The sequence below is a fragment of the Pecten maximus genome, chromosome 14 (assembly GCF_902652985.1).
Source record: "Pecten maximus chromosome 14, xPecMax1.1, whole genome shotgun sequence".
NCBI classification, from domain to species: domain Eukaryota; kingdom Metazoa; phylum Mollusca; class Bivalvia; order Pectinida; family Pectinidae; genus Pecten; species Pecten maximus.
Window position 1 is genome coordinate 32,777,906 of NC_047028.1, and position 15,987 is coordinate 32,793,892.

At 36.1% G+C, this 15,987-nt stretch overlaps 1 protein-coding gene across 3 annotated transcripts; it reads left to right on the forward strand.

Moving 5' to 3' along the window:
• Positions 1-4,011: 4,011 nt before the first annotated feature.
• On the forward strand, positions 4,012-9,951 carry LOC117341655 (carbohydrate sulfotransferase 1-like). Of its 3 annotated transcripts, XR_004535687.1 has the most exons (5): positions 4,012-4,240; positions 4,408-4,545; positions 6,524-6,660; positions 7,740-7,920; positions 8,738-9,951. XR_004535687.1 is itself a non-coding variant. In XM_033903517.1 (4 exons), exons 1-4 carry the CDS (start codon positions 4,168-4,170, stop codon positions 9,327-9,329), a joined length of 984 nt encoding a protein of 327 aa, XP_033759408.1. In that variant the 5' UTR covers positions 4,019-4,167; the 3' UTR covers positions 9,330-9,951. The 3 variants fall into 3 exon arrangements, 2 of the variants coding, with proteins under 2 accessions (XP_033759408.1, XP_033759409.1); XM_033903517.1 differs by lacking the exon at positions 6,524-6,660 and having other exon boundaries at positions 4,019-4,240; XM_033903518.1 differs by lacking the exon at positions 6,524-6,660 and having other exon boundaries at positions 4,019-4,240; positions 4,428-4,545.
• Positions 9,952-15,987: the final 6,036 nt, after the last annotated feature.

Consider the following 15,987-nt stretch of genomic DNA (forward strand, 5'->3'; position numbering starts at 1 on the left):
AACATGAAATAAAATTGATGGTCGACTATCATGCAAATCAAACAGTAGAAGCTTGGAAGGTTCCAGTTTTGGGTGAGCGTGAACCTACTGTAGTTGTAGGATATAAAGTCACAATTTGTTTTGTTTACTATTTAAACCACCAGGCGTCAACATTTAGGCAGTCACCATGTACAGGCGGCCATTTAGAATTTTGACAGATGAGGTTTATTATTTCTCGAAAAGTTCCACATGGACCTTACTCAAATTTCACCTGTATGTCTACGTTATTCCCTAGTTGTGCATGTTTCATTTTGTGCCTGATATGAAAACAAGATTGCCGACAGGCGGCCATTGTGAATTTCGGCAGTTGAAGTTTATTGTCGCTATTGCTAAGAGGATCTCAGATTTTAACCTGTAGGTTCCCGTTGGGCCTCAGTTGTTCCAGTTTTGTGACTAATTTGAAAGCATGATAGTCGACAGGCGGTCATTTTGAATACTGCCAGTCGAAGTTTGTTATTGATGTTCCTCAGAAAGTTCTTCTTGGATCTTTATTAATTTTAAGTGTAGGTCCCCCAGTTGTCTGTTCCGTTATTTAGAAAATAAGATGAACAACGGCGGTTATTTTGAATTTTGACAATTTAAGTTTGTGTCGCTATTTCTGAGAAGTTCTTCAAGGAGATATCTTGAATTTGATTTAGGTTCCTCCTGTATTAGTTTTTGTTAACCATATTTTTCAGAGAATTCTTGCTGGAATTTCTCAGTTTTACTGATAATGTGTAGGTTCCTCTTGGTTTCAAAGGATTCAAAGGGTGAACGAAGTGGCTGTCGTCAAGGTGACCAATCTCAGCTTATCGTTTTATCCTTTACGTTGAAATTCTAGCCATCACGTTGTAAAACCTTAAGGATGTGAAATGTATTGTAATTCATAACAAACAAGCTCAATACGTAGAAGAACAGGTCTTATGCTGGGTTCATCGCGTAAATCATTTTTTGAAGCTCCAGATATTTTAGACAGGTTTGCTCGATCGTGAGGCCCAGAGATAAATAAGTCGAACAGGTTTGGAGAAATTAAAAAAAAGGTTTAGTGGAGAGGTATATCACTATGTGAGATGGAAGATGAAATGGGTTGGTAGTTTGTCTATTTTATGTGTAGATTTCGATGTCTATCTCGATAAATCGCTAAAATAAACTATAGGAGACAAATAATAAGATCTAATCAACAATCAAACATTAGTAAAGAAGATATCTAACTGTCGTCGGCAGAATTCCCGTCATAAAAACCTTACTAATCCCAAAATTGAAAACTTTTTTTTTTGACAATGCCAAAACCTATTGGTAAAGTAGTAAAATCAATAACACATGGTCCACCTGACAAAGTTTATAACAACTCTTCAATGATCCTAGAATAAAAGGTTGATAAATAACCCCTGGATTAACTTGTCTAAAGTAATATTTGGAGAAGAAATTTAACGTATATGATTATTCTGAGAACAGAATATAATACATGTTTTTAGTTTAAGAAAAGACAAATGTCTCCGGGAAAATGTTTTTATCTGGAAAATGGTTATCAGGGCTGTATTTGTCAAAAAAGTACTGATTGTGGCTGCCACTTTCGGCAATGAGAAAATTCAAATTGATATTAAGGACATTATTTACGTTAAACTTTGGTATGACAAGGAGGTAAAATATATTGGTGGTATAGTTGATAATACACTTATACAGTTTGTGAACCAGGTTTTCTAGATAAAAGAGTTATCGATATTATTTAGTTCTCCAGATGTCTTTAATCAAACTTAAAGAAAAAGTATGATATGTAACTCAAATCTGAAACGCATCAAACTATTTTACTTCAATTGGGTCCCTGCATCTTGCGCTGGCCTTACCAAGCGCCCACTCGGAAATGCATTTGTTTTCTTTTCTTTTAAGAGCTCGCGTGGGAAGGATTATTCAAAATTGATTATTGTGAACTTAAAAGCATTGAGCATAGTGCGCCAAATTGAATGACATCTCCACTCTCTAGTTTGGCGATTGGAAGCAGGTCTACCTCAATATTATCGATACTGTCTTTGTCGAACATTGCTTAGTCCATTGCGTTTTTTCCTTGGATTTTCATTCAATGAAGTTAGAATTGTCAAAAACAGTCTGTACTGTACAGAAGTTGAGGATGCCGTTTGTCCTTTAAGTGTTATAAAACACAATCTATACAATCATATGCTAAAACGAAACAAATAGATGATATAAGGCTGTAATCTCTTCTAGACAATCCTCAAATAAATTTAAGAAATACTTAACGATGACTCGTGTATTGTTGCAGGATATACAACGAGGACAAGGATATTTTGCAATTAAATTAATAACGAAGGCCTGCAGGCCTTAGTTATTAATTTAATTGCAAAATATCCTCGTCCTCGTTGTATATCCTGCAACAATACACGAGTCAAAGTTGATTATTTCTATTCTACCATGTACTGTTTAGTTCTGAGATCTACCTCTTCCTAATAGAAAAACGGCAATGAAACCCCGGGAAATGTGTCGCTACATGGCTGTTACAATTCAAAAGAAACGATAAGGCGCGCGTGCTAATTAATATTCAAAAGCTGACGTCAATTCCAAGCCGTTTCGATAACTTTCGGGGATGTCGGCAAGCAATTCATGTAGAAATGCTCTTCAAAGGTTGCCTGTGGAAATAGACCTTACAGCATATTGTCAAGCAAAGTCTGCTCTGGGTGGATAGAAATTAACAATCTGCTATATTTCTCCGTGTAAAATACACGGTCTCCGACGCTCAAACGTTTTGGCCCCGCCATGTTTGTTTACAAATGTACGATTACGGAGGGGAAAGATTGTAACAGCCATGACTCACGAGCGTGTATTATTGACACGAGCGTGCATTATTGGAAAATAATACATGGTTTTAAACCAATAAAAACTGTCGTTGCATAGCAAACATGGCAGAATTGTGATTAATCTATTTTCCTTTGATATCAATGATGCAGTCCTATACTAGTGTAGCGGGACTGGACTGGGTCGATCATCGGTGACCAGGAAGCTCAATTGGTAGAGCATCCGGCTAGTGTTCGGAGGTCCCGGGTTCGAACCCCGGTCTGGCCGCTACATTTTCTCCTCTCCTGTTACAAAATTGGCGCCCAACTAAAATACCCACGGTGGTGGTATAAGGCTCTCGTGTGTCTTCGAGGGTGAAGACTTGGAAAAAAGGAGGGAGGTGTGTAGCGGGACTGGACTGGGTCGATCATCGGTGACTAGGTAGCTCAATTGGTAGAGCATCCGGCTAGTGTTCGGAGGTCCCGGGTTCGAACCCCGGTCTGGCCGCTACATTTTCTCCTCTCCTGTTACACTAGTTTCAAGAACATATGTGTTAGAAACGGTTTCATTATAGTAAGATCATTATGTATAAGTAAATGGTTTGGTAAGTTTTCGAAGATTCCTTTGGTATGTAAATGACATCCCCGGTATAAACACTACCAAATGAACACAGCAACAACAGAATTCTAAAAATAATCCTTAATAAAGTTATTCGTACAAAATGTAAAGTCGCAGTACAATTCTCCGAGATTGCATTTGATTTACTTTCATTTTAAAGGATAAAAAGATCCAAGTTTTTAGGGGGTAACGTTAGCGTATACAAGGTCACTGTAACAGACTTTCTTATCTTTTAAATCGACGATAACTACTGTTTGTCGAAGATGTGTCACCTTAAATAAATATCAACACTTAACTGTCTGTATGACAATTTATACTAAATCGCCGGAAGCATGTCAAGGTTACCTCGTATGCAATTGATTAACGAAGTCAAGCAATGAAATAGCATTAATATGTCGTTAACCATACTCTTCAATAAAAAAAGCACGAAGAAATAGTCAGGGTCCTTGTTTTTCTTTTTGAATATTATATGAACAATGTAATATCGATAACGTGTATTTTCTGGAGATATTGAAATTAAAATTCCATTCGACAGTCAAATGGCGAATCAAGCCGTGGGCGGGCAATTAGTCGCGAGTGGTATAGACATCACATGGAAGCAAGACATCTGGTGATTTACCTGGTCATTTATTCATACTGACCTCTAATCACGTGGGTGACACGTTCACAAGAGTTACTGAGGCTGACAAACATATAACCTTACACGTTCTATGTTTCAGACACTTAGAAAAGGAGATTTATTTAGAAATGAAGCATCGAATACAGAGATGGAGAAATGGATTATTTCTGCTCATGTTTATGGCCGTTTTGTTGTGGTACTGTAAGTATACGTTTGATATTTCTCTACGTTTGTTTCCGTATCGTTAAATTAGCGTCTGTTTTACAATGTCGATATTTTGGTCAATTTCATGCTCATAAAACTTTAGTCTGAAATGATAAAAAGGATTTATTTAGTCTTGTACAATAGATCTGACCTATTTTTCTTAGATGAGTATTCTCAAATACAGAAAACAAGGACAAAAATGAAAGTGAAAGAGACAAGACAGAAGTGGAATAAGATCACAGAAAAGGATCAAGTATCGGGAAATTTCGAGGGACGCTCCAACGTTACTCCGGGGTCAAAAGGTAAGATGTAAAACCGTATTACTGATATAATGTCGATACTGATATGCGTTCATATACATACAATCAATTATATAACAAAGATAAAGATATTTCCACATTCTAAAGAGAAATGTTTAATCTTTCTAACGAGTATTCACACAAAAAGATTGGCTAGGTATTGAGCAAAAGTAAGAATTGATGAACTTCAACATGAAGCGCTAGCGCGCTTCATTAAATTTGCCTTTGTCCAGTTGGCAATCATCAGCCCATAACTTCCTAATGAAAGCAGTTCAATACTTAAATATGTTATATGTTACAATGTTATTTGTTGATTTGTTATATTTCATTGTTACATGTTATAATATTATGTCACTATGTTGTGTGTTCTTATATTATGATTTTTATGCTATATGTTACTGTGTTATATGGTATAACGTTACATAATATTCTGTTATATGATATTCTGTTATATGATATTTGTTATATGGTATATTATATGGTATTATGTTATATGATATTCTGTTATATATTATTATGTATATGGTGTTCTGTTATATAGTATTATGTTATATGATATTATGTTATATGGTATTATGTTATATGGTATAACGTTACATAATATTCTGTTATATGATATTTTGTTATATGGTATTTTGTTATATGGTATATTATATGGTATTATGTTATATGATATTCTGTTATATATTATTATGTATATGGTGTTCTGTTATATAGTATTATGTTATATGATATTATGTTATATGGTATTATGTTATATGATATTATGTTATATGGTATGTTATATGGTATTATGTTATATGGTATGTTATATGGTATGTTACATGTATATGGTATTACGTTACATGATATTCTGGACAATAGTGATGTAGATTAACGACAAATATAATACAGGATTACAACTACATTCCTGGACATGTTTGGTGAATGACTCGTATCAACTCATTCCGGGACATATTTGGTGAATCACTCGTGTCAACTACATTCCTGGACATATTTGGTGAATCACTCGTGTCAACTACATTCCTGGACATATTTGGTGAATCACTCGTGTCAACTACATTCCTGGACATATTTGGTGAATCACTCGTTTCAACTACATTCCTGGACATATTTGGTGAATCACTCGTGTCAACTACATTCCTGGACATATTTGGTGAATCACTCGTGTCAACTACATTCCTGGACATATTTGGTGAATCACTCGTGTCAACTATATTTCGAGTCATATTTGGAGAATCCCTCGTGTCAACTAAATTGAAAGTGGTCCTATCATATTCAGAATTCAACATTGGCTTCGTTTCTCTCTTTGTAATGTATCCGAGTTCAGCATGTAGTAAATTGGTAGTCATCACACTATGGGAGAGTTGATTCACCACAAGTGATCATTTTTTGTTTCACAATTCCATGTCTGTCTAACAATGTTAAAACCTTTGCCACATATTAAAGCATACGTAACATTCTATGATATAACATTCATATCAGCATATTTGAACGTACAAGTCTTATTTCGACAGTCTATGATAAGGTCGCACGTTTTACATCCCTTCTGCATATAATTTGTGACAAACGTTTCTCTTAACTCAGAATCAAATTGAGATCGACACAAAATACGTTTAAGATTTTTGGGCTGACGTTTACAATTCATAATTTTCTTATTGCTCAAAATAGATTTTTTTATGAATTATATAATAACATAGTAACACAAATAACGAATTATGACAATTTTATGGCTCGTACCCTGACCGGACCTCGAACTCACGATCTACGGCACATAATCACCAAACCTGAGCGTCGCTCCAGTCTACTTACACCAATTGAAGACAGATAGAAAATATATTGTATTATATCTATACATTTACTTCAATTAAATACCAAACTACTTTTCATAAAATACCAATCTACTCTCGTAAAACCCATGTACATGTAATTGGTTTAAAACAACACAAATAACAGTAGATTATTTGTATCACTTTTACAGTATATTACAGTGTTATCATGCGAGTGCTAAGAACCTAATCAATGGTGTTCACCTCTCACCTGCTCTCACCAGCTCTCACCTGTACTGTTAATTAGCTCCGCAGCTCACTAACGTAATATACCTGGCCTGAGACAAAGGTAACATGTAAAATAGATGGTTTCCTATTACTGTAAATTACACACAATAACTAGTATATTTAAGCAAGGAACAATGGTTTTAATATTGTTATTGTCGATATGGTAGCAAGATGTATGGTGGGCAAATGGCATGGGAACCCGTTAGGGTTTCCGTGCTACATTTGCCCACCATACATCTTGTTGCCATATCGACTATAACAACATTAAAACCACTGTTCAATACTTATATTTACATTGTCTTACCATTTTCGTCATCTTTGAAAAAAACTAAACCAAAACAAAAAAAATCCCGCCTTTTTTAATGTCACATGACCCACTGGGTGTTATAGTCTATGGCACTGGGTGTTATAGGCGTATGGTGGCAACTGCCTCTTAGCATTATGTCAATGAAGAAATGCGGAGCAAATGTAAATATATATATAAATTCAAAATCGTACACCTATTGTAACCTCATTTTTAAATGATAGAAAACAATCAATGTTGTAAAATGTCTTCAAAACCCACAATTGTCATTCCTGTGTCTCGTCTTTTACATTACAAACGATTGGTTTCCTTCTACAGAACTGTATCAAATTGTTTGTGTACCAGAAAACGTTTGTATATAAATATACATTAAATTTATTCAATGGTTAAACAACGAGAATACAGACTGTTCTTCTAATTCACTTATTCCCCTGATAAATTGATATCGTTGATAAAATGTGTAGAAGATGTAGCTCACATCGGTTTTTCTTCGTTAGCATATATCAGAAGACGTGTACCCTTCCGGGACACCTGGTTCTATTTTCTATTTTGCCCACGTTATACCGTTATGCCGATTTGTGGTAGATTTATGGTTTTGTTATTTTCGGAACATTATCTTTTCTTTCCAAAAAGCATCTAATATATTTAGCTTTTCGTTATTATTATTAAACAAAGGAGACTTAAGAAAAGGATGTATGAACAAATATGGACCTCAAGCAGATCAGTGACTGGAACTTAATATTATTGCATTTAAGTCTGACAAATAATGACATAGCACTTTTAAAATTTAAATGTAAAATCAATTCTTCAAACACAATATAATGGTTTACTTACAGATGGGTATCAGATTTTATTGTTGACCTACTTACGGTCGGGCTCCACTTTCCTTGGAGATATTGTTCAACAGGTGCCCAGAGCACTTTACTCGTACGAACCCGCCAGGCATTACATGGCCAGACGACAGTCGTACATATCGCTGGAACGGGGCACGTGCGACTTCGCCAACGATAGCTGCAGGTAAGTAAACAATTAATTGGTGATCAATTGCAAAAAGATATTGATTAATACTTTATTATTATGTTAATATATTATTTCCAAATATCATCATGACTTTAACCCAATAGCTCAGATCTTAACTGAAGATTCACTCTTTATCATAAAACTTATAGAGATTACCTTATTAACCCAAAACAAACAAAGAATGAAATGGAAGCGACCTAAATTCATTGCTTATCAGACCAAAGGTAACGAGCAAAATTCAGATGTGGGGTACGATAAAATGCCATTGTGAGCAATTTAGTTTTTATTACTGTAAAGTAAAAATGAAAATAGAGTAATACAGTAAACTATGTAACAGTTGGTATTAGAATATACAGTCCATCCCCGTCTTCAACTGATCATAAGTATACTTTGTCGGAAAAGTATCTTTTCTTACAAACTTGAGAGGTAGAACCAAGAAATGAAAATTATTTAATCCGCATTTTTTCAGCTGTTTCCTTCTGTCAATACTCGTAAAAAAGATGTTTATCATCTAGAATGTTGATACCGAAATTTAAAAGAATGGAACTCATAATAGGTTGAAAGAAAGAAATAAAACAATGTGTAATTCATTTTCTTCGAAATAAAACAAATTTTTGAATAAAGACATGTATCTTCCACAGAACAATGGAGATGTTTAGGGGACAAGCATTACTTCTTGTGTGAAGTGAACATCCCTTCAGATGCCCTCTCCAGATAGAGTTTTCGCATTCAGCATTATACTGTTTCGGTAGCGTATATCGGACATTTAAAGTTACTATATAAAATATCATGTCATTTGTTTTTCTATGTGCAGTCATACGTCCAGTCAGGAATACAACACCATAATGGAAAACATCCAAAACTTTTACAAATGTGATTTACATCATCTACATCCGTTCTTAAGGAGGGGTATGTCCACAACTTCGGGACGACAGTGTCATCATGAGGCCGAACGGAAAAGGTGTATTTCTGAAATGCTTCCTTATTGTCAGTCTGGGACCAGGATCGTAAAAACTATCCGGTTGTCCATGGACGTAGTGGATGTATTGATGGAAAAGTTTCCGAATCTTAAGGTGATACACTTACTGAGAGATCCACGAGGTATGATAGTATCCAGGATGAGAACAATTATTCAGCTTCATCTACACCAGGGTGACATGTCAACATCGGCGCGTGCTGTGTGCGATAGGTATAACCGAGATATAAGAATAGGACAATCTTTGGACGTCAAATACCCCAATAGAATAAAAACTGTGCTGTATGAACAGATAGTGGAGAAACCACTGGAAACCTCCCTTCGGATATTTAAATTTTTGGGTCAGCAGCCGAATAACAATTTCAAGTCATGGATGAGTGAGCACATTTCAGGAGACAATAAATTCGTCCAACCAACTGGATACTCATAATCAGGCTTACAGTACCTATCGGGCCAATTCGTCGGCCACTGCGAATTCTTGGAGATCACTTCTTCAGTTCAAAGACGTTATAAAAATCGACAATGAGTGTTCCCAGCTGTATGAATACACAGGTTACCTGGCTGTTAACAGTTCAACACAACTAACAAATCTTAAAATATCTCTTAGAAAGAACAATGCCAATTTCGCATAGATATTCCGTTCCTTTGTTTTACTCTAATGCTTCAGGCGACAACTTCGAAAAGTTAACCTAGTGTATTCATTGGATAAATTTAAATAAAAAGAGTAATGATTTGATATAAAATAACAAATAATCAAACAGATCACAGGTCCATAAAGGCTCCTTAACCTAAGGGAATCGCATAACTTAAAAATGTTCCATAACATTTTCTTTGAATTTCAGGGATGCTGTTCTTAAATTCTGCAAAGTTTTCAAAGTTCTAAAGTTTTCCTTGTGAAAATATTCAGTTGAGGCCTGTCTGTAAATAATAGAACAATGATAAACTGCGGTCTAGACAGACATCTGTATTCACTCTCTCTGGTACCAGTTTATTATTGTTTATCAACATTGCATAGCATTTTAAAATAAAATGAAAACAAATATGATAATTTTACAAAATGGGCAATATTGTTGTATTTTATTGGAATGATATTGAAAATTGTAAAATGTTAACGAATTTTGAACTTTAAGCTAGTTTTGTGCTTCATTCCATCCCGTAAACAAAGTTTCCGAAAGACAGTATCATTCGAAGTTTATTTGAGGGTCGAACAGTTACTCCAGATACTAGCTAACTCCAGACACTTTGACGTACTAGCTAACTCCAGACACTTTGACGTACTAGATAACTCCAGACACTTTGACGTACTAGCTAACTCCAGACACTTTGACGTAAAGTTTCCCACTACAGTCATTGAAAAGTACATTAAGATCTCGCTAGTTGACAGCCGCTAGCAAATAATTAAATGTTTGTCTGTTCTATTATAGTTCCAGACGAGTCTTTTGACAGATGTCTTGATAAGTTCATAATGTAATTTAGTGATCGCTACCTACGATCTACAACCAACACCCCACTATCCCAACACTTAATATTGGCAGTGATATATATTGGATACAGAAGTGTGTCTGTATGAGAGGTAACACGAGTTGTCTCTAATAATGTTGTAAAGGCTATAATTAGCTCTGAGGATCTGCAAATAGCTTTTACGACGTTTCAAATCGTAATTAATCAAGAATGACAAAATCAGAACGATTATCGCAAACAGATTCAAAAGATACAAAGTATTACTAGAGTTTGGAGGTTTGAAAAATAATTCGTCTGAATGAGATCACGGTCTTTATAAACATTTGTATACTTCCGAATGCATATTACAGTATCAAGGGTAGTAACTCCCCCAGAGTGAAAACCGGACAAGAATATTCATAATTGTATTTTTCGTATATATGACGGGTTGTGAATCTCACTTTCGTATATATCGTTGTAAAGAGAAATGTTGAGTCTAATAATAATAAACAAAATTAAAATGTCTGAAAATTCAATTAAGACAATGAATTTAGTCTTACTATAGGAATCAAATTGTAAAGCTAGAATACAGGGTCATTACATTCATTCTAAATGGGTGCAATTATTTGTCTAATTGAACCAGTCTCACCGCATTGTTCTGATCTACATTTTGACCTCTGACCTAAATCAAAGATAAAAGTTTGTCCAGGCTCTATTCCCTACACTACTTGTCAATGTAACTTCATACCTAGGTGAGGTGGTATGTTATGTACCAAAATTAGATCACCAACCTTTCGACCTTTGACCTACTTCAAAGAAAAAGTTTGTTTGGGCCTGATCTGCTCTTCTTACCACTTGAGCTTCTTACTTGGGGCATATGTTCGTCTAACTTGGGATTTATTTTCACTGAACTTCTAATAATGCTTAATAAGATAATCACTATTCTTGAATTTATTCACATCTATACTACCAAAGATAATTCGAAAGTCAAAAAATCAGTGTGAAGAGTTAGTTCCAACACAAATTTCTCTGCATCCGGTGGTGGTTTGTAATTCGCTGATTTTGTTCTAATACTTTGACTGCAAAATATCATTGGCGTACTGTCTAATGGGATATCATTGGTGTATTGTCTCGTGGAATATCATTGGTGTATTGTCTCGTGGGATATCATTGGTGTATTGTCTCGTGGGATATCATTGGTGTATTGTCTCGTGGAATATCATTGGTGTACTGTCTCGTGGGATATCGTCGGTGTATTGTCTCGTGGGATATCATTGGTGTATTGTCTCGTGGGATATCATTGGTGTATTGTCTCGTGGGATATCATTGGTGTATTGTCTCGTGGAATATCATTGGTGTATTGTCTCTTGGGATATCGTTGGTGTATTGTCTCGTGGAATATCATTGGAGTACTGTCTCGTGGGATATCATTGGTGTATTGTCTCGTGGAATATCATTGGTGTACTGTCTCGTGGGATATCATTGGTGTATTGTCTCGTGGAATACCATTGGTGTATTGTCTCGTGGGATATCATTGGTGTATAGGTTCTGTTAGTTTTAATTATCAATGCGAAAGAAATCGTTAATGTAATATATTCAACTACTCTCGGATACGTAAAGCATCACTATCAAAATAGGAATTATTTCAAATTCACACACATATACTGTACACTGTACATGTATTTGTAAACAATAATATAAATAATTCATTATCGTAGAAAGATGACAATTTAGAACAATATCTCAACTATTTAAAAGTAACTTTCTCCTAGCCGTATCAATAATTAAATTTCTACCAAAATTCATCAGAGTCTTTACATTGCTAGTCTTGAACACAGATGGTCGGCGGTACAAATATGGATTGATATATTTTACTCTTAATTCTGAATAAGTTGGACATGGTTTGGTGAGATAGACATGTGTAACAAACTGCTAAACGATATAACATTTACAGAATTACGGAATAGCCTGCCTGGTTATAGCACTTACATCTGTTTATAGAAAAATACCAGCCAAAAACAGACGCCTGTAATCATAGTTTCAATTCATAATATACCGGTATCAACCGGTCTACCAAGCCACGCCTTGTACACTGAAGCAGGAAATGGTGAGTCGGTAAAGTGACGAAACTCCGGAAATTTTACCGGAACACAAGCCGGCGGCAAGTTAAACTTCCATCACAATGATAGTACAAAGGTTTCGTGACATGATTTGTAACTTTTTACTTGACAAATCTCTAAACATGGACCCCTACATAGATGTACACCTGAGCGGAAAATAAAACATAGCCATTATTTAGTCCCTAAAACATTCCTTCTATTGCACGAGTGGTCGAATGGTTAAGGTGTCCCGACACTTTATCACTAGCTCGCGAGTTCGAAACATTCGTGGGGCAGTTGCCTGGTACTGACCGTAATTATATATATAAGCAGGTGGTTTTTCTCCGGGTACTCCAGCTTTCCTCCACCTCCAAAACCTGGCACGTCCTTAAATGACCCTGGCTGTTAAAAGGACGTTAAACAAAAACAAACAAACAGCGCGAGTGCAAAAATAACGATAATTTTCATTCGGTCGCTGTGAAGAAAACTATAACTTTCAGTTTTTGTCACTCGTTTATCCCTATTCTGTGCCGCTGTGACACACCCGAGAGTTTTTGACTATTTCGTATACAAAGAGTATAGAAAACATGTTCGCTTCGCATGAGGAAGCTAATGTGTGCTTATGTTTGGCAGGACGAAATTACCCTTGTGAGCTGGACAAAATATTTTGATTCTTAATACAATGTAGATTTTCGTTCTGTCGCCGACATACAATTACGTTAAGTCTAGGTAACTATTTTATCGTCACTAATCTGCGAAATATCGAAAAGATATTTGATATAATTAGAAATATTTGACTGTAAAAAATATCAATAAGAACCATGACAGAAAAGTGTAGTTGTGGGTGTGGACAAATAGGACACTACATCGTTAAGAACTTCCATTATCTTGTTCTTTCTTCTTTCTAAAGTCTCCCTTGACAATGCCTCACTTTTGGCCTTTAGTTGAGCGTTCGCCCCTGTGAGGAAGGCTTTGGGTTCTGTCCCCTGGCCGAGACTTACCAGAGTCTTTAACAAGAGATCCCAGAGGGATCTTGGCGCCCACCATTGAATGTTCTTCATAGGTTCCATGTCAGATTGATATTTTCTCTACTTTTCTCTTCTTCTAAGTCTTACTAATCTGTGTAAATTCAGAAGAAACCTCTAGTACTTTTCAAACAAGGGAAACCTATATATAAAATTTAAGATTTAGGCACCAAGGGGAACCTATATATGGAAATTTCAGGAAGATCCCTTCATTAGTTTCTTAGAAATAGCGATAACCAGTTTCAATGTTATTTTCTGATTAGTCTCAAAATACAATAGGCATAACTAGGCACCAAAGGGAACCTACATATGAAATTTCAGGAAGATCCCTTCAGTGCTTTCTGAGAATTAGCGATAACAAACTTCAATTGTCAAAATCCAAGATGGCTGCCTGACAGCCATGTTGTTTTCGGATTGGTCTCAAAATGCAATATGCATAACTAGGCACATGGGGGAACCTACATATGAAATTTGAGAAAGATCCCTTCAGTACTTTCTCAGAAATAGCGATAACAAACTTTAATGGTCAAAATCCAAGATGGCTGCCTATCGGCCATGCTGTTTTCCAATAGGTCTCAAAATGCAATATGCATAACTAGGCACCAAGGGGAACCTACATATGAAATTTGAGAAAGATCTCGTCAGTGCATTCTGAGAAATAGCGATAACAAACTTCAATTGTCAAAATCCAAGATGGCTGCCTGTCGGCCAGGTTGTTTTCCGATTGGTCTCAAAATGCAATATGCATACCTTGGCACCAAGGGGAACCTACACATGAAATTTGAGAAAGATCCCTTCAGTACTTTCTGAGAAATAGCAATAACAAACTTCAATTGTCAAAATCCAAGATGGCTGCCTGTCGGCCATGTTGTTTTGCGATTGGTCTCAAAATGCGATATGCATAACTAGGCACCAAGGGGAACCTACATATGAAATTTGAGAAAGATCCCTTCAGTACTTTCTGAGAAATAGCGATAACAAACTTCAATTGTCAAAATCCAAGATGGCTGCCTGTCGGCCATGTTGTTTTCCGATAGGTCTCAAAATGCAATATGCATAACTAGGCACCAAGGGGAACCTACATATGAAATTTGAGAAAGATCCCTTCAGTATTTTCTGATGATTAGCGATAACAAGAATTGTTTAAGGACGGAGGGACGGAGGGACGGACCACGGACGCAGGGCGATTTGAATAGCCCACCATCTGATGATGGTGGGCTAAAAATGGTAGTTGCCACTCCTGCTTAGCGCTCTGCATATTTGGAGTGGAACTGGTTTGCCCGTTGTCAGTATAATGTGACCGGGTGGCATATCCTGCTGGGTGTCTTCTGCTAATGCTTAGCCACACGAAAAATTGAAACACACCCGACCTATCCAGACGGGACAGATTGTCTCCAGGTATATAAAGGTTTTAATTTTCCATAGTATGGCCTATTGGGCAAGTCCCGAAATGTAGGACTTGACCCTATGGCCATTCATTAACATATTTCTAATCGTAGCAAGGATATACACGGATATGGTAAAATTAAGGATAGGGACATCTGTTATTTCTATATTGTTTGATAACAGGGTAGGGACATCTACTATTTCCATATTGTTTGATAACAGGGTAGGGACATCTACTATTTCCATATTGTTTGATAACAGGGTAGGGATATCTACTATTTCCATATTGTTTGATAATAGGGTAGGGACATCTACTATTTCCATATTGTTTGATAATAGGGTAGGGACATCTACTATTTCCATATTGTTTGATTGGTTGACAGAAATCTGTAGGATATGGACAGTCTTTTGGGGGTCTTTTTGGAGTAAAATTGTATTTTGTTTCTTCATCCTTTCTAGATACATGTAGGCACCTACATTTAGTAATAGGGCGAGTGTCGATATCTCAACATTTACAATCCTTGGCCACTAGCGTTTTATTTTGAGTTCCACTGCTACTATCATTTTATTAACAAGAAATTCAAACTAGCAGGAAAAAAACTTCCTTCTAAAATAGTCGGAGGCTAAAGTACAACCAAATGATCAAATTATCATCTTTTGTTATATTGGTCAAATGGTCTGGTTTCATTACAAAGATTACAGTCGAAATCTTATCTCAAAGTTTGTGAGATACAGGGAATAAATTAGAGTAATTCAGAGTATTCTAACATCGAAACAATTTCAAACTCAATAGTACAAGTGGAACTGAAGAAAAAGTTTAAAATGGGCTTTTCAAGATGGCTGTCATGGCGGCCATCTTGGATTTCGGACCGACCCACAAAAAAACAACACTTGGACAAAACCATGTCTTAAGCTTGAGCTGAATCCCACTAATGCAATTTGGGAAGACCATGATTGCGCAATCATGTTACAAAATGGCTGCCTTGGCTGCCATGTCAAAGTTTTTTACAAGCCGAAAAATAACAAAACTTTTTTTGGCTCCCCTTCCTTAACATCCTTGCCAATTTCCAGCTCAATGCCACCAGTGGAACTGGAGAAAAAGTTTCAAATATGTTTTTAAGATGGTTCCCATGGCGGC

What these genes read in the sequence shown, in the direction of transcription:
- LOC117341655 (XM_033903517.1), top strand. Translation starts at nt 4,168, where the DNA reads ATGAAGCATCGAATACAGAGATGGAGAAATGGATTATTTCTGCTCATG. An exon ending in GGCCGTTTTGTTGTGGTACT is followed by an intron (nt 4,241 to 4,407) that starts GTAAGTATACGT and finishes TATTTTTCTTAG; the next exon opens with ATGAGTATTCTCAAATACAG. An exon ending in CGTTACTCCGGGGTCAAAAG is followed by an intron (nt 4,546 to 7,739) that starts GTAAGATGTAAA and finishes GTTTACTTACAG; the next exon opens with ATGGGTATCAGATTTTATTG.